The sequence below is a fragment of the Anabrus simplex genome, chromosome 3 (genome assembly GCF_040414725.1).
Source record: "Anabrus simplex isolate iqAnaSimp1 chromosome 3, ASM4041472v1, whole genome shotgun sequence".
NCBI classification, from domain to species: Eukaryota; Metazoa; Arthropoda; class Insecta; order Orthoptera; family Tettigoniidae; genus Anabrus; species Anabrus simplex.
Genome location: NC_090267.1, coordinates 305,176,676 through 305,195,444, shown reverse-complemented (window position 1 = coordinate 305,195,444; position 18,769 = coordinate 305,176,676). Strand labels below are relative to the sequence as shown.

General features: G+C 39.3%; 1 protein-coding gene across 1 annotated transcript in view; it reads right to left on the bottom strand.

The window, feature by feature from the left end:
• Positions 1-18,769, bottom strand: part of Mip (Myoinhibiting peptide precursor) — a 607,442-nt gene that overhangs the window by 146,142 nt on the left and 442,531 nt on the right. Inside the window, exon 2 of the mRNA XM_067144391.2 lies at positions 8,776-9,163. Coding sequence (XP_067000492.1) covers positions 8,776-9,147 — 372 coding nt within the window. The 5' untranslated portion in view covers positions 9,148-9,163. The remainder of the gene's footprint in view (positions 1-8,775; positions 9,164-18,769) is intronic.

Sequence of the window (18,769 nt, the reverse complement as noted above, 5' to 3'; positions counted from 1 at the left end):
ATTTTCCTTTGCCGTATACCAAGCTACAGTCGGCTTTAAAACACTTACTGCGTCATCACTGCACGACTTTTGCAAAAACATGTATGCGACAGATATTTACACAAATCATCAAACCGTCATACGGTTATGTAAAGTGTACGTGCCGATTATATACTTTCGATTGGTTATGAAATTATCGCTAAAAGCGATGGCATACTGATAGAATACGTGTGTGAGTTTGTGAAAGGGGGGGGCGGAATTTTACACCATGTAATCTTTCCCATAAATTGCAAGCAACAGTCATTTTGGTGTATTGGAGTAACCACAGACGTGTTGACGCATGTTGCGTTGGTAGGTGGGTTCGACTACCAGGAGCGATATACTGTTTTTATCTGCATTTTTAACTTTGAGCATCAAACAAAAGTCCATTCGGTGCCACATTCGACCAATAGCAGACACGATGAATGTATAGTGGCCTGACACTTGGTGTAGCCTAGCAGTCCTGGTCATTCCTACGCTATGTATTCAGCAGATGAGTATGTTGACATGCTCCTCATCTACTGCGAAGCAAGACAGAACGCACAGGAAGCACAGCGCCTGTACCAGGAAAGAATTCCAAGCAGACAACAACCAAACGCAAATACGTGTAGGAGGATGGAGCGACGTTTGCGTATAACTTCGTCACTTTCCCGAACAGGTCCTGTTAGAGAGGCATCAGTTACGTCTGGTAAAACTGCTAAGATGGCTTTGGATACTTTCCGGGAGAAACCTTACACGAATACCCGGGCAGTACCACAACAGGCCAAAATCATTCAGTCGTGTGTTGTAAGGATATTGCATTCCAGATTTATTCGTCCGTATCACCTGCAACTACATCAATAACTCCACGGACGAGATTTTGAAACTCGTGACGCAGGAGACAAAGGATACAACGTTTGTATCTCATATTTTATTTTCGGACGAGGCAGGATATCATAACAATGGCTTTGTGAATCGTCATAATATGCACTACTGGCGTGTTGAAAATCCCCACTGGGTAAGGCAGGCAGCATTTCAGACACGATGGGTAGTAAAGGTCTGGTGTGGTATACTGGGTGATCACCTAATTGGACCATATTCCTTTGAGAACTATTTGACAGGATCCCGGTACCTACAGTTCTTTCAAGACCATCTACCATTGCTGCTAGAGGATGTGCCCCTGGGAGAGCGTGTAACCATGTAGTATCAACAGGACGGAGCTCCCCCTCACATGTCAGCAGATGTTCGTAACTACCTGATTGTTACACATCCCGGTTGATGGATAGGAAGAAGAGGACCTGTCACCTGGCCTGCTAGATCGCCCGATTTGACACCACTGGACTTCTTCCTATGGGGCTATTTGAAGGATGTATTGTACGCTCAGCAGCCGGAAAATCCTGAAACCCTTCAAAACCTTATTATGGAAGCCTGTGAATCCGTAACACCTACAATGCTACAAACAGTCCAAATGTCAGTTCAATGGCCAGCTGAAATGTGCATTACAAGAGGAGGCCATCTATTCGAACACCTACTGCGCTAACAGGCTGTTGCTCAGTCAAGCGGACTCAAACCCCCAACCATTCTATCCTCCTCCAGCCCTGGTTATAAAATATCCACATATGCAGCCCTGATAGCCTAGAACAGTGCCAAAATAAATAAATAAATAAATAAATAAATAAATAAATAAATAAATAAATAAATAAATAAATAAATAAATAAATAAATAAATAAATAACCCACATCGTGAGGGCGTTCAGATATTTCGATATTTTCCGGTCCAAAAAGTTATAGCCTACATTTGAACAGCTTGGAATTTTACGACAAAGGAGACAGTATCCTCATTTCGAGAAGAGCACTCGCATACATACGGAGTAATTAAGGAATAAAGTATTACAGTTAAGAAAGTTGAAACTAATAGAAAATAGGATAGGATAATAGCGGAATAGGACAAATATGTAATTACCAAGTGGATGTATTGGAAAATGAAATATCCGTCACTAAATTGTGAAGGCATAAGTTACAGATATAAGAAGGCGGTGACAGAGAAGAAATTTAGTTGCAGGGATTCTTGGGTAAACAGATGAGAAGATGTCTTATGGTGTTATTAGTCAAGCCTAAGGAGACAAGGAAAAGGCAAGAAATTACAGCGAAAAACAGAAGTAGAAGAGAAATATAGTAAAATATATAACAAATGCCAGAAAACACCTTGCGGTGTGAAATAATGGACTATACTCATCAGTAATGTTCAATTATTAATAATATTCGGGGAAGGTTGTAACCTCCAAAGGTATTCCGCAAATATCCGCAAAATGGCAGCTTCCGTCTCTCTCGATTTCTCCCCAAGGATAACCACGAGTTTACAGGAATGATGATGAAAATGGCATCCATTACTTCTCTACTGACAAGCAGCCATATACGTTGCCATGGTTACCGGTAGGTTCCTTGTCGGTCTAACGGCCACTCAATGCAGAACATGAAAGCCACAGAAAATTGTATTTTCCTCCGTCATTTTAAGTGTAAGCGAAATTCTGTGCATAAAATAAGTTGTTTAAAATGAAGGGAAATTTCACATACGATCTACGTATTTTACAGAAAATCAATAGCATAATAGAAAAGGGAAGAAAACTGCTCTAGTTTTCCTATAAACCGCCAGTCTACTCAGTGATTTTTAAAACATATGCATATCTTATTACCCCTGGAAGAGTATACTCTAGATATGAATTCAATTGAGCTCTATCGAGGCGTTTCGCCATGATGGTGGAACAAAGAGACACGAAAAATAAAAAACGCTGACATGATCTTGAGTTGACCGAAAACGGGCAAATGAAAAATTGTCAAAACAAACTAAATTACACACATCGGACCCTCTACAAGTTTATTTGTATAGATAAGGAATTTGCTCCACGTAAGACACCTTTGGTGCTATGTCCGCTAGGCTTTGCCTGTAAAACCGTCCGTTAATGATATCTCGCTTGGTAGTCACCCTATCGAAAACGCACACATAAGGAAAAAGTTTTAGAAATGGATTTCCGGCAAGCTTGGTTGATTCCTATCCGGGTTGCTCTGGTATATTTTTTGGGAGAGTAAAATCGCTGTTCCGGTTTCCTATAAACCCCCTGTCTACTCCAGGTATTTGAAATGCAATGGACCATAAAAGCTACCTTAGGACAGGGGGATGGTAAATATGAAGTTTGGTTGAAATATTTTCAGTAGTTTTGCATTTATAAGAAGTATGTTTTACACGCACCCGCTTTTAGGCCAAGTCCGCTCGAATTTAGAGTGGAAAACGGTCCTTTAATGATATCTCCCTATTAATCCTCCTATTGAAATGATGTACATGTTAAAAAAGTTTTAGAAATTGATGCCCATTAAGGCAGGCAGTTCTCCATTTTTTGTTGTTGTGTATATTTTGTGTGTGTGCAAAATCAAGGTTTCGGCTTCGTACAAACTCCCAGTCATTTCAGGAATTTAGAAACAATATTGACATCGAAACCTACCCAAGGACAGGTGGATTCCAAATATGAAGTTTGGTAGAAATATATCCAGTAGTCTTCAAGTTGTAAGAACTCATACAAACAGACAAATAAAACACCAAAGCTAAAGAAATATACAGATTCTCATTATTATTTCTCCAAAATAGTCAATGTTCAGACCCATGTTTGTTACGATTTTATTTCTATATATATTTTATTATCACGCTCCGTGTTTGACTGCTCTCTGTCATGACATTCCTTCGGGCCGCAGGGACACGGTTCCGCCGAGGTCGTGGGAATTCATTCATATATTGTTAATTCCCTTGTTTCGGTGACTGAGTGTTGGTGATGCCCCAGCACTCCTGCAACTAGCTCAACATGCACAACACTATCGTCCCCAACAACACGTAGCTTCCCATACACGTTAGGCGCCACCCACCTGCCTTGTACGGGTTACATCCGGCTGTAACAGCCATTCGAAAATATTATTATTATTATTATTATTATTATTATTATTATTATTATTATTATTATTATTATTATTATTATTATTATTATTATAATACGTGAATGGTCCCTTTTGGAACACACGAAGCTTTATTTATGATTTCGTTTGCGGAGGATCCAGGATGCCTTCACCTGTTGACTAAAGATCCTTTTCCGTTCTTCCGTCCACTTAGTACGTGCTCTTTTTGGTACTTCATTCTCTGGAGTAACTTCCCACTTGTCAATATTCTTTCAATTTCGATTCAAAATGTCTTCAGGTTGAATTTGTGCGTTCTTCATGTCCACTTTTGTTTGTTGTATCCAAGGGAAATTCTTCAGTTTATCAACTCTTTCAAGAACTTGGTGGGTTAGTCTATTATCTGGAAGCCTCTTAACATGTCCATAACATTTCAGCCTTCTTTTCCTGAGGTCTGCCGCAATGTTAGATAATTTTTCTGTTGATTTCCGGGTTTGGAGGCGGTACCCTTCTCCCGTGTGTCTTGGTCCTAAAATTTTCCTCATGATTTTTCGCTCTTCTTTTAGGATGCTTTCTAGCTCGCCCTTTCTGTGAAGCGTTAGAGTTTCCCCTGCATATAAAGCCTCAGGTAATAATAATAATAATAATAATAATAATAATAATAATAATAATAATAATAATAATAATAATAATAATAATAATAATAATAATAATAATAATAATAATAAATACCGGTATAGAAAGCCAAGAATGACGGCTGAAAGGATTTATCGTGCTGACCACACGACACCTCGTAATCTGTAGGCCTTCAGGCTGAGTAGCGGTCGCTTGGTAGGACAAGGACCTTCGGGCCTGTTGCGCCATGGGCTTTGATTTTTGTTTATTATTATTTTTCACTAGAGGAAGTGAGGGAAATTCATGTGCGCTTATCGAATGTAAACAGGAACCAACAAAAGAAGTGACACAAAACTGATTATTTTCCTTTGTTAAATTGTTGATTTAGCATTCCCACAGAATATCATTTCATCGGAGGATTGAGTATAAAGCAAAACAGGAGATAAATTACTGACATTTACTATTAGGTACAATCCTCATTTTCAACAATGATGTCAAGATCACACATAATATCACTCAGAGAATGTAGGCTACATTTGGTGGTTCGCAGTTCCTTAACAATAATTTAGTGAATATTTCTCTGCTCTGCGCAGATTTGATTTCTTTATTTGATTTTTTCATTCTCTGAAACTGGGCATCTCTCACTTCCACACACAAGCGGGTAATTGAGTGACAAAGTAAACAAAGCGCTCTAGTTGGCTTCATCCTCTATCGACATCAATATATCGCGGAACCAATATCTCCAGACTGTCAACATCCCGGTCATAAAATAGATGTTAGGGTTTATTCAACTAATGTACGAATATTGGAATACATATTGCACTGGCGGGAAAAAATACACAAACACCATGAAATAGGGAATGTAGAACACGGAAATTTTGGCAACATATTTGTCAAGGTAAGATATTTACTTGATTAGAGGTACAAGACTACAGGTTAATTTCCGCGTGAGAAAAGCCATCGCAAATGTGCCATGATAGTTCATTAATAATCGGTATAAACGCGTGAGTGTTGAATGTAGGCATGCAAACGTGCATGCATTGTGCTGTACACGTGCCGGATATCAGCTTGTGGGATGGAGTTCCATCCCTGTTGCACTTGGTCGTTCAATACAGGGACGGTTAATGCCATTTGTGGATGACGCTGGAGTTGTTGTCCAATGATGTCCCATACGTGTTCGATTGGGGACCGATCGGGGGATCGAGCAGGCCTAAGCAACATGTCGACACTCTACAGAGCACGTTGATTTACAACAGCGGCATGGGGGCGTGCACTCCCCTGTAGGAAAACACTGCCGGAAATGCTGTTGATGAATGGCAGCACAACGGGTCGAATCACCAGACGGACGTACGTGTACACATCCAGCGTGTCGACGCCGCAGATAGGAGGAATACAGGCCCTCACCTGGCCTTCTTCTAACCAACACACGGCCATTACTGGCACCAAGGCAGAACAGGCTTTCATCAGAAAACACAACGAACCTCCACTCCTTCCCCCAATGAGCTCTCGCTTGACACCACTGGAAGATGGCGGTGGTTTGGGGTAAGTGGAATGCACGCCGCAGGGCGACTGGCTCGAGCTGTCCTTCAAGTAGCCGATTTTTAACAGTTTGTTGCGTCAGTGTGGTGCCAACTGCCACTCGAATTGCTGTCCGCTGCGCCAAATCCTCACGCCGTGTACAGCCGTTATCCCTCTCGGTGGTGCGACGGGGACATCCGGAGCCCGGTCTTCTTGTGAGCGTTCCTTCTGGTGAGCACTGCTGCCAGCACGCATGCTAAGTGGAGACATTTCTGCCAAGTGGTTCTTCAATAGCGCGGAAGGAAAATTCATATCTACGCAGCCCTGTTATATGGCAAAGGCATTCTTGACCCAATCACAGTCACTACGTCTAATATAAAGGTTAATTAACGCTCTCGCACAGCACAGCCTGTATTTAAAGCAAACCTGATAAGAAGATGTACAATATTATAGGGAAGGATCCACCTTTCAATACTCCGTAGTAAAAAGTAGTTACAACCTGTTTATTGGGACCGGTTTCAACACATTAAAAAAATTAAAATGTGTTGAAACAGGTCCCAATAAACAGGTTGTAACTACTTTTTACTACGGAGTATTGAAAGATGGATCCTTCCCTATAATATTGTACATCTTCTTATTTCTCTATTAAATACGGAACAATCATGAAGTTTTTAACTTTAAATGCAAACCTGATATGCAACGTCATAGGAAATTGGAATCTACGTCATCTTTCAGATGTGTGTACACGCCTACCAACTTTCGTTAATTTAGCACAACCCATTTTTGGTGTTTGGCAGTGGCGTGTACTGAACGCTATCTACCCCAGTGCTGCTGGAGTAAAGAAATTTGTATTAACATTTTCTAATTATTCCTTATAATAATTCCAGCGAGCTGGGTTTCCTTGCTGGTGCAGTAGAGTTCGCTTGGGTGACGCATGCACAAGAAGCTACCTCCAGGCGGAGCTGTGCCCCCCCCCCCCCTCGACAGCAATTTACGGGGATAGGCCAGCTAGCTTAGATAAGGGGTGTTACTTCTAATACCTGACACTCGAAATCTTCAGCGCCACGCACTACAGACTGCAAGAATAAATATCAACAATTTAACAGTGTAGCCACTTGCTAATAAAAATAGGTCCAGTATATATGGTCAATTGTAATATAGATGAAAATATTTTAGTCTTGGGATTCGACACGTATACAGTTTTAGTGGAGCAATTCATTGATGTCACGTGTAGAGTATGTGTTCCGATAGTCGAAGAAAAATATTTACGTTGCCCAGTATGAACACACAGTTAAGCGCGAATGGTTGTATGTAATGGTATATAGTGAATTTTTGTAGTGTTCCTCTTGGGTTTTAGAGGTTTCGCGAGTTCTGTGGCATTCTTCATGAATATAACGTACGTTATATGTCGTGAAAATTCTTTTCCCTCGTTTGTCGTTGATGCACGTACACTCAGTATGCGAGTGAAACTATAAAACTTCAACGACGGTAAAATACCGTGGTTCAAATCCCGGTCACTCCATGTGAGATTTGTGCTGGACAAAGCGGAGGCGGGACAGGTTTTTCTCCGGGTACTCCGGTGTTCCCTGTCATCTTTCATTCCAGCAACACTCTCCATTATCATTTCATAGCATTTATCACTCATTAATAAATCACCTTGGGAGTGGCGACCCCACTGTAATAACAGCCTATATATGTTTCATTCATTACATCCCTGACCCGATCAATGACTGGAAAACAGGTTGTGGGTTTTCATTTTCATTATATATACCTAATATATTATTAGCCACGTGGCTTAAACCAGGTTAATAACATTGAGAGTTGAAGCTAATGTGAACGAGAAAGGACAGTTTAATGGTGTGATTGGGGTTGTTAGTAGTTTTACTTTTTATTAGTGGCCTAATTGCAGTTAGGGAGTTTATTAGCCAAGCAAAATCGAAGCCAAAACATCTTAATATAATTTGGAAAATTTTCTTCCTTTTAAATATCCATGTAGCCTACCCTTTACCTATCATAACATGACCATTCTTATTAAGAAGCACCTGGTAAATAAAAGTTTGTACAGTGCCATAATATTACAGATATGTTTCATACTTTTTAAAAATAAATTTATCATAAAAACCGAGAAATTGTGCCCAACGAGTACATTAGTAATGGAAATTAGAGGAGAGGCACTGGGTGTTAGGCTTATTTTATTCCGCTAGCTTTTTAACGTCGTAGTAACTCAAAGAGGTTTTTTGGTGAACATGGAACAGGAAAATGTTAGGGCAGGAAAAGAAGCGAATATTTTCTTCATTGAGGTACAGTCCCAACATTTCCCTAGTGTGGAAATAGGGAAACCACGGATAACTATCTTCAAGGCTGCCATTGGCAGAATTTGCACCCACCACCATGAACGCAAAGTTACAACTACGTGTCATTCAGTTTTGAAACATTGATTGAAACTCAATATATTTTAAGCAATAGAATATTGCATAACAAAAATATCACGTTTTTAATTCCCGAAAAGTGTACACATTGTTACCTAGAATTACGTACAACTTCTCTTCAGGTTTCTACGTTAATAAGGAAAGTATAAATCCCAGTCTTGTTCTAAGGCAGAGGAAATAAAAGCAATTGCCTTCCAGAAAAGATAAACTAGATTAAGATTGTTGGTCAACTATAGAGTATCAATAAAATCCAGTGATGAAGTGTGTGTTTCTGTCTTACCTGGAGATCCTGCCATCCTCGCTTTCCCCATCCTCCGTTAAGATCCTGCCATCCTCGCTTTCCCCATCCTCCATTAAGATCTTGCCACGCTCGTTTTCCCCAAGAGGATCCCAGATCCCTCCAGCCACGTTTGCCCCATCCAGAGTGGAGATCTTGCCAGCCCCTCTTGCCCCAGCTTCCCTGCAGATCTCGCCATGCCCGCTTATCTTCTTCAGTCTCCAGAAGCGGTGTTTGAGGATGCACCTCGTTCGTAGTCACTGACGCCTGTGCTGGCTCGGGTAGAGGATCCCCTTGGTGGCTTGGGCTGACCCACAGGACGAGTAGGAGACACAACACGCCGAGTATGCTAGATGTCAACGATGAAGGATTCATTGCAGATACAGAAGAACTGAAACACACAAGAAAATACATATCTTCAGTAATTTTAATTTGATCAATTCATTAACTAATTCAGTCTTTAGATTTCATTTACTAATATTTAACCCATAAATGCGCATATTTTAAATATGATGGTTTTTCATTCCAAAAGTAATACATTATTATAAGAAAAATATTCAAAACATTATTTGAAAAAATAAATATATTTTTCTTCATTTGGATCAGTCAAAATGTTAAGAATTTTGGATGTTTTATGTACCGGTATATGCAAATCTGTACGATTACTGTAGCCACTGCCACACTTCAATCTTAAGGATCACCTAGCTCACGAATTCTTTGAAGTAAACAACATTTGTAACGTAGAAGTAAATTCACTCTTGTAAATTAGTAAAGCTGATAAAACAAACGAGTAAATTCTCCTTTGCACATATGTAATGATGTGTACACCAAGTTACTGCATTTTATACAAGTAACAAGTTACCTCATTAGATATTAAATTTTACACTTCCTTGCATGTAACGTAATCCGCTGAAATCGCTTCGGTGCCCGAGTACATGCGCAACTGAAAAGAAGCAGCATATTATCACAGAGATTTGATGATAATTATAATAATTGTTGCTTTAAAAGGAAGGAGCATATTACCATGAAACCAGATGATAATGTAACTCTTGTACTAATTGTCCTAACACATACGTCATCGTTCTCCGTACAGCTGTCTTCGCTAGTTCATGTAGTGAGGTTTATCAACTCATCGCCCCCAAAATAGTATGCTTCTAAGTTTGTAGAACGAATTTAAGTGAGAACGTTCATTACAAACACTGAATGTCACTTTCCTAACGTAAAAAAGCAAGTTTATTGGTATATTACGATTTGATAGACGTAAGTAGGTAATTATGCTCGTCACGGGTAACTGAATGTTAGCTACTAATATGAGTGCAGAAGAGTAGATATACCCGCTTCCGAGACAGGTTGATTCTCTGTTACATATTTGAACACACCGCTGAGTGAACCTGAGAAACACCAGGTTTTGATTAGAGGGAGAGAACATATGAGCTCCTTTTCAGGTCTCCACGTGGGAACATTGTGGTGATAGTACTGTCTTCAAAGTACTCCTGTTCCGGCGAATGGAAAACAGTCCTACGATTATACAGTTCTCGAACATTGAGTCATGTTGCAGATGCTGTACTACAAATCTACTAACACTTGGAATACAAGAAATCTAATAAAATAAATTTAAAATATTAAGATGTGTGCTAATCTCTGGCTGGTATTACTGGTAAATCATCCACACTTTATGAAATTATTTCCATGATATAAATGTCTTTAACAGGAAAATGAGACTGTTTGACAGGAAATGTGTGTGGTGCAGACAGCCACAACTGAATTGTTAAATTTTGGAGGATAAAATTTAGTACGAGGGAATTCAGTCAATGTGACCCTAATAATTCTCAGAGTGTTAACAGTTTAAGAAGTATTAATTTGATTTCGATTCTCTACGTTATAAGAATTCACCATGAATCCTTTGAAGAAGTGTGTGGAGAATTAATGATTCTGAGAGAGTGTAAAATCTGACATGAATGATAGCATCTCTATACATATAATGTTCTCTTCGTATAAATTAGGCCATGGAGGTGTGAGAGGTAAAGGATATCACTCGTAAACTGAACCCTTCGTACTCAGGAAAAAAGTTTCTCTTCTCAGGTGAGTGATCCCAATGACACCTATCACCTTACCTTGCGGTTATCTTGTACTATTTTCCCTTGTTTTATCGGCTCCTTCCTATCAAACAGCACTCCTGAAATATCTCTCCAGTTCATCCACCGTGCATGGATTCTGGAAGACACTTCAATTGCAACATTTCCATTCTGTTACATAATCAAGCTCAAATAACGAAACTCGGTAGCCGTCTTGATGCATCACTTTGAAGTGACAGGGCTTGTAAGTGTCCCTTCCAGCATAGATACAGGGTCTTAAGTCCTTTAAACTTCATGTCCCTTTGATCCAGAACCCTTCTCCGATTTTCCAGCTCGTCTGATACCTCTTCTCATGATTTAACGTGCAGAACGATGTCATCTGCACATAACACGGTCCAGGGTGCTTCCTATTTAACCCTCTCAGTCAACACTTCATGATTACATTAAACGGGAAGAGAGTTTGAGCTAACCCTCGATGCAATCCAACCTTTACCTGAAGCCTATCTGTCTCTGATTTTAATATTTATAAAAAAAAATGTGTCAATAGGATGTAACTTTATGGCACCATGTTTTCTCTCAGATATCTCTAAAACCTCCTGTCTTGGTACTCTGTCACCGGTTTTCTCTAGAGAACGTCAAATATACGTCCTGTTGTTTCTTCCGGATAATTTCTATTAGTTGCTTCGGCCCAAAGATAGAGGCCGTTTTTGACCAACCAGAAGAAGGCCGAATTACACCTTTTCGATACAAACCTCCTCTTGCAGTCACCCATCGATAATAGTCCTTTCCAAGAGCTTTATGGGGTGGAGCAAAAGATTTATTCCTCTATAATCATGACAATTACTGCTCAACTCCCGATCCCTTTTATATAGGAAAACTGCAGTGCCCCTGCATGCTTTAAGTATTTCTTCCTCTTGGTAAATGTTCATGAAGAGATCCCACAGCAGATATATTCATTTTTTCCTTAGGGTATTCCATGTCTCAGCAGAAATCTCTTCCGGACACACCAATTTCCCATTGTTCTTTTTGTTTCCCATTTCACCATCCACGATCCACCATATGGTATGAAAGTCAGCGCATAAGCCAAGACGAAAATCACGCCACAATTTTTATATTATTAAGGCCTGTAAAGACGCGCTATAATTCACAGAAAATTCCAATTCATTCAAGTATGCTGGTTAAAAGGCTATACTAAACTCGGAGTGTTGGAGTTGCCATACACTTCGCACAAGTTATAATATCCTGATTACTTTAATAAAAAGACTATTGGTTTTACGTTACATTGACTGATTTTAGGCCAAGGTTCCTGAATTTTGTCCCGCAGGAGTTCTTTTACATGCCTAGTGGCACTTTAACTACTCCAGGTTGACGCATTTGATCACCTCCAAATACCACTGGATTAAGTCATAATCGAACCCACCTGTCAACTCCCCGAAGTGATTTCATTTGTTTTAGCGCACACAACATACCCTTGAAGTCAAAGTTTTTCTTCAGTAGAACAAGGGCTATTATTATATAAGGATTAAATGTCCACATATTTAATCAAGCTACCTCAAAGGAATAATTTATTCACTTTCATTCACCAAACCATTCAGTCACAGTCTAGAATAGTCATTTCTCAATTTAATTAAACGAACGTACGCTAGGTATAGGTTAACTTTGTGTGTTCGGGGAAAAATCTACAGGACTGTAACGTCAGGTATTTCACAGTATATTGAGCGAATGCAACTTTATTGGCGGGAGGTACCGCCCAAATGTGATCAGCTAGCTTCAACAATGACACACGAACGGCAGTTGAGAGAACAATCAAACCTTGCTAAGATTTAGAACTGTGTAGTCGGGGAAGATGAGGAAAAAGATCACATGTAACAAATAGACACAACATATACAAAATTTAAACGTCAAAGTAAAATATTAAACATCACCCATCTGAAATTCAAAAAAATGTCTTGAAACGCATTCACAGGTGTATTTTATATATTATTTATTATGGTATTTTAGGATACCATGTTATTTCAGCTCAGCATTGATCTTTGTTTGATCCTAATGGAATTATCCTTTCCTTCCATGGATTTTTAAATAAAAAAGTTATTCTTAACTTTCCATATGACAAAAATATTTTTTAAATATCTTCCTTTCTTTTTAGGTTGTGAATAAAATCGCCACAAAGAAATGCTCTTGCTTTTCTCTAACTTCTTATTCGCCATTTTTATTGTAATTTGAAGAGATGCTAAAGAGAAAGCTTGAGCTGCGGCAAGAAATATGAAAGCTACGACGTTGTATGCAAACTGAATTGCTTATTAGTAACAGTCGATAACTTCCACTTTACAAAGTAAAGTTATGGGTCATTAGTTATCATTACTCATTAGCAATGACTTGTCCTTACCTCAGTACTTTGCAGAAATTGTTGTAAAGCAAATTATATGTTCGCACTTCTGATAATGTCTCTTCGCATTGTTTCAGCAGGAACAACTGCCTTTATGCACAAGGGGATGAAGTTTGAATTCAAGAAGACAAACTGGGGCAAATATTCGTTTATTGGAGGAGGAGTTACGGAATGGAATGATTTGACGAGGGAGATGCTTAATACATTTCCAAATCCTTTGAAATTATTTAAGAAAAGATTAGGAAAACTACTGATAGGGAATCTTCCGCCTGGGCGACTGGCTTAAGGCCGATAAATGGTGATTGATTGATTGATTGATTGATTGATTGATTGATTGATTGATTGATTGATTGATTGATTGATTGATTGATTGATTGATTGATTGATTGATTGATTGATTGATTGATTGATTGATTGATTGATTGATTGATTGATTGATTGATTGATTGATTGATTGATTGATTGATTGATTGATCCACGTCAATCACTAATAAAGTAAATTACTAGTCTTTTCGGTTCCAGAATTACCACATATTTTTCTCTAAAACGTGACGATTTCCGAAGTTTTACCCCTTTAGCCACAAAAATACATTTACTGTAAAGACCCCTCTCTAAAAGTGTCAAATACCGGAAACATCCTAGGACCAATTAGCACAAATCAATGTGTCTATTGCCAAATAAAATGAAAGGGACAGAAACAGTATTTACCATTTTTTAGAGTAATCATCTACTAGTAACGAGCGATCCAATTAACTATTATAATAGCGCGAATGTCAACGCTAAAAAGTGGCGTAAATATTAGGCTAAATACCACAGTCACCAATGACATGTCGGTCAAAAATATTGTCCCTCTTTCATATTCTTACTTCTTTATTTTTAAGTCTTATGGATTGAATTTTGGCAAGAGGATTTATTATCAATTTTTTACGACCGAATGTCAACTGGTATGTTACATGTCACTCTCATCGATTTGGTGGTTCCTGTGATATTGTGTTGAGTGCAAGTATTTCCATTTTACACACTATGTACAGTACATTCATAGCTCTTTCAAGCTAATTTAAGGTTACTTTATAACTTCTCATTCCCCATTTGATACATACACGAATATGAGATCATACAATAATAACGTACCGGTGTCGTATGTGTCACTGACAGGGATGATTTGTATCTGTAAAATGGAAACGCAACCAACGCACTCGGATGTGTCTGTTGATAAGTTAACCCAACGTCATCGGGCACAACGACGCGCATTTGTCGCCAGTCACTAGGGCTGGACACTGGAACAATGGGTTAACGTGATATGGTCGGACGAATCACAATTTCAACTGCACCATGGCGATGGGAGGCATAGTGTATGGCGCAGACCACATGAAGCGATGAATCCCGCCTGCCTCGAAGGTGTGGTCCAGGCCGCTGGTGTCTGTGTTATGGTCTGGGGTCATTTTCCTGGTATGGAATGGGCCCCTTAGTTGTTATGGAAGAGACTTTGAATGGTACGCGGTATGTTGAGCTACTCGGAGACAATCTCCACCCATTTTTGACCTTCCAGCGCCCAGACGGTTCTGCGGTGTTTCAATATGATAACGCGCCGCCACATCGCTCCCACGTAGCCCGTGAATGGTTCCAGGAACATGCAGTGGAGATCCAACGACTGCCATGGCCACCCAGGAGCCTCGATATGAACCCTATCGAGCATACCTGGGATGTTCTGGAACGCAGGCTCCGTGCCATGGATCCTGCACCCACGAACAGACCAGAATTGGCGGCCGCTCTGCAAACGATTTGGTGTCAGCTGCGTCCAGAGGACTACCAGGACCTTGTCGACTCACTTCCACGGCGTCTCACTGCAGTTCGTAGGGCCAGAAGAGGACCCACACGCTATTAGGTGACAATCCCATGACATTTGCTAAGTCAGTGTATATAAGAAAACATAAAGATACAATAAGACTCTCTCGAGGAATTCAAGAAATGTATCATAAGTTAAACAACATTACTTGGTTGAATCAGCAAGGGATTTTATTTTTAAAAGTAGCCACTGAATTAACACTAGTGATGTAATAATTCTACGGTATAGGCCAAATTTCCACATAAGCGACCCGCACACTGGCTAGGAATATAAAATTAGGTACTTGGCCAACTTCCATTCGTGAGCCCTGATGTGAAGTGTATATCGAATTGTCTTAATGTTGGTAAGCCAACCATATGTTTGGCTCCGCGGCTAATCGTTTAGTAAGTTGGCCTGTTGCTCAAGGTGTCCCGGCCTCGATTCGCGGGCGGGTCGAGTATTCTAACCTTCATTAGCTAATTCCTCTGGTTAGGGACAGAGTGTGCGCGTGCCGCCTTCAACATTAGAATTCATTCCATAGAGGGCCTCATCCTCGGGGACTTGCTGATCACCCACGGATATCAACTCCAAATATCTACACCATTTATTTTTTTAGCTAATCACATACTAATAACTAATAATTTGGTAGATGAAGTTGTAAATGTGATCAAACGTCCTCTAACGTGGTAAACAAGTGAGAAATGTGAACTTTTCCATCTCTGTCTAATGTAAAACGAATAAAAAATCTCTACGCAGTATTTATACATGATCGGATGTGTACCATTCTAATCAACAGCAGTATTACTAACACCATTATTTGTAGACTGTCGATACACAGGATATTTGAAACTGCTTCATAGTATTTACGAATAAGCGTACGCTGAAATCTAACACAGCAACCCACCTATTGACATTAGATCGGATATTGTTATATTGGACTATAAGAAAACGAATCATTGCTCTTTTAAAAAGCTGTTGATGACAGAAATCGCAATTACCAGGTGTTCAAACTACAGTAATAATCTGATTATTAGAGAACCTTCTCAACAAAATGTGCATTACGATGTAATATTCAAGTGTGATTTTGTAAATTAACTTCTACTGATGGCGTAAGACATTCAGCGACACTTTTAAAACATAATATACAGTAGTTTATATCTTGATTTTGAAACACATGCAACTGAAACAAATAATTTTCTTCTATAAGGAAATCTAGTGTTTGGGTCAATTCTATGATAATCGTCGGCGAAAAAGACTTCATAAAATATACTTCTGCAAGTTATAATGTTTTATGATGTTATCCAATAGGTCTACCCAAGAGATCTGTTCAGTAGGTCTGTAGTCGTCCGATGAGAAATAATATAAATTCAGGATGAAGAAATTGGCGTATGGTGCGCAATAAATTCATCACATGTATAGGGGCAGATAAGTTGGGTCCTATGTTCGTTAAAATCAATTTTTAATCATTTATTATAAGAGGTGTGGAAATGAACGTTAGTTATATATTACGCTGTGGTAAGTTTCAATATATTGACCTCAAAGTATAATATTTGTGGAATTATTGTTTAGAAATCTAGCATTTTAAAATTTGATGGTGTCCTGTCATTTCTCGCTTAATCACGCCTGAATAACTAAAACAATTGAGCTGAAATTAGGCAGACACTTAGTCCAAACTCAAGTCTATTTATTTTATGTCAATAGTTAACCTTTTTCAAATGGTGTACACTATATTTTTGACTTACCTTCGTATAATTGTTTCACCCCTTCCTGCCTTTCTTCACTGACGCGTATAGAGGTTTCCGATGCTCATCTTTAAGTTATTTATCACATGTTTTGAGGTCGATATATCGTAGGACGCCCGCCACATTTCATTAGTCAGACGCCGGAGAGACATCAGTAGTGGTCCCAATAGTCTACCACCGGGCGAGTTGGCCGTGCGCGTAGAGGCGCGCGGCTGTGTGCTTGCATCCGGGAGATAGTAGGTTCGAATCCCACTATCGGCAGCCCTGAAAATGGTTTTCCGTGGTTTCCCATTTTCACACCAGGCAAATGCTGGGGCTGTACCTTAATTAAGGCCACGGCCGCTTCCTTCCAACTCCTAGGCCTTTCCTATCCCATCGTCGCCATAAGACCTATCTGTGTCGGTGCGACGTTAAGCCCATAGCAAAAAAAAAAAAAAAAAAAATAGTCTACCACAGACTGTTCTTAATTAAGCTTACTGTTGTCTTGTTCTCTGCTCCTCGCTCTCTGTCTTTAGACTGTTTCTCTCTCTCACTTCCCCTGAATGCGTATAGTGACTTACTAAACGAAGGAGCTAAATCGCCTTCGTTATTGCCCCCCCCCCCCCCCCTGCCCACAAACTCCCACTAATACTCCATGAGTGAATGGTAAGATACTAATGTGGTTTGACTCCCAGATCAGGAACACGTCATTCCATTTCCCTTACCTTCAACTACTCGCGTTTATTCCGTGTTTCCTGATCGTTGAAACTTACAAATTCCGTCCAGTTCTAGTTGAGTACTGAATACACACGGATATAAGGATATCAAAAGGAGCTTGATTGGGTGTCAAATGATTTAAGGAATAAAGGGGTGTACATTTACTGACAGATTCTCACACGGAAGAATTAATGTCAAACTTTGTATACCTGTTCCCATAGTAAAAATATCATCACTCGAATGTACATTTGTCTAATACATACTTCGCCGATACACTTCAATTATCTTATGAAAGTGAAAAGCAGAGTTCATAGCAATTTGTAACAAATTTTAATTACTTGAACTCATTCTAAAATCATGGAAGTTCACCCTTTAGTGGTTCAGTGCACATAAACCTCCGTGCATTAAATATTCAAGAAACATCTATCAGAATGTAATCCTTCTTTAAATCGCGCTTGCACTGAGAAATATTTTGCTGATCGTTTCTTGCGTACATCAATTTTTCTATGTTTGGAACGTGAGTTAAATAATAATAAAGAATACCTCATAGCACTTGGCAACCGAAAATTGCTCAGCCCGAAGGCCAGCAGATTAAGGGGCCAGCGCTACGAATTAACTCGGCCGTTTTCCTTACATTGCAGACCAGGGACGCTACTTCTCCATCAGATATCTCTGTAAATATTCTCATTTAGGCTGAGTGGACATCGAATTAACCCTCAGGTATGATTAATATCCCTGACCTGGCTAGAATTCCAACCCACGTCCTCCCGTGAACAGGCAGACACGCTACCGCTAGTGCGCGGGGCTGGTAATATTACATAATGCCTCAGACTGTAATGATGTCGGTCATACACAGGATTTATAATATCTGATATGCTATAGCTCAAACTATTTAGCCTGCTCCTGCGTTCGATTCGAATTATCAGATAATTTAATTACTTCACAGTTTGTGAGTTGACATTATGGTAAGGAATATAACAATTCTTCGCGTCGGTATTTTTATTCATACATTTAGCCGTTAAAATTGACAATAAATAGAATAAAATAATGGGGGTTGCATAAATTATTTTATGCTCGACGATGCCAAAATATAAATATTATATGCCAGAAAACTGAATCTTAATTAGACTCATTATAGTTCAAGTTTTATTATGATACAGGTTCTCCACCAATCAGAGTTCAGATTTTCATTATGATACAGGTTCTCCACAAATCAGAGTTAACATTTTCATTATCAAGTTTCAAGTATCCCTATTTTCTCCATATTTTATCA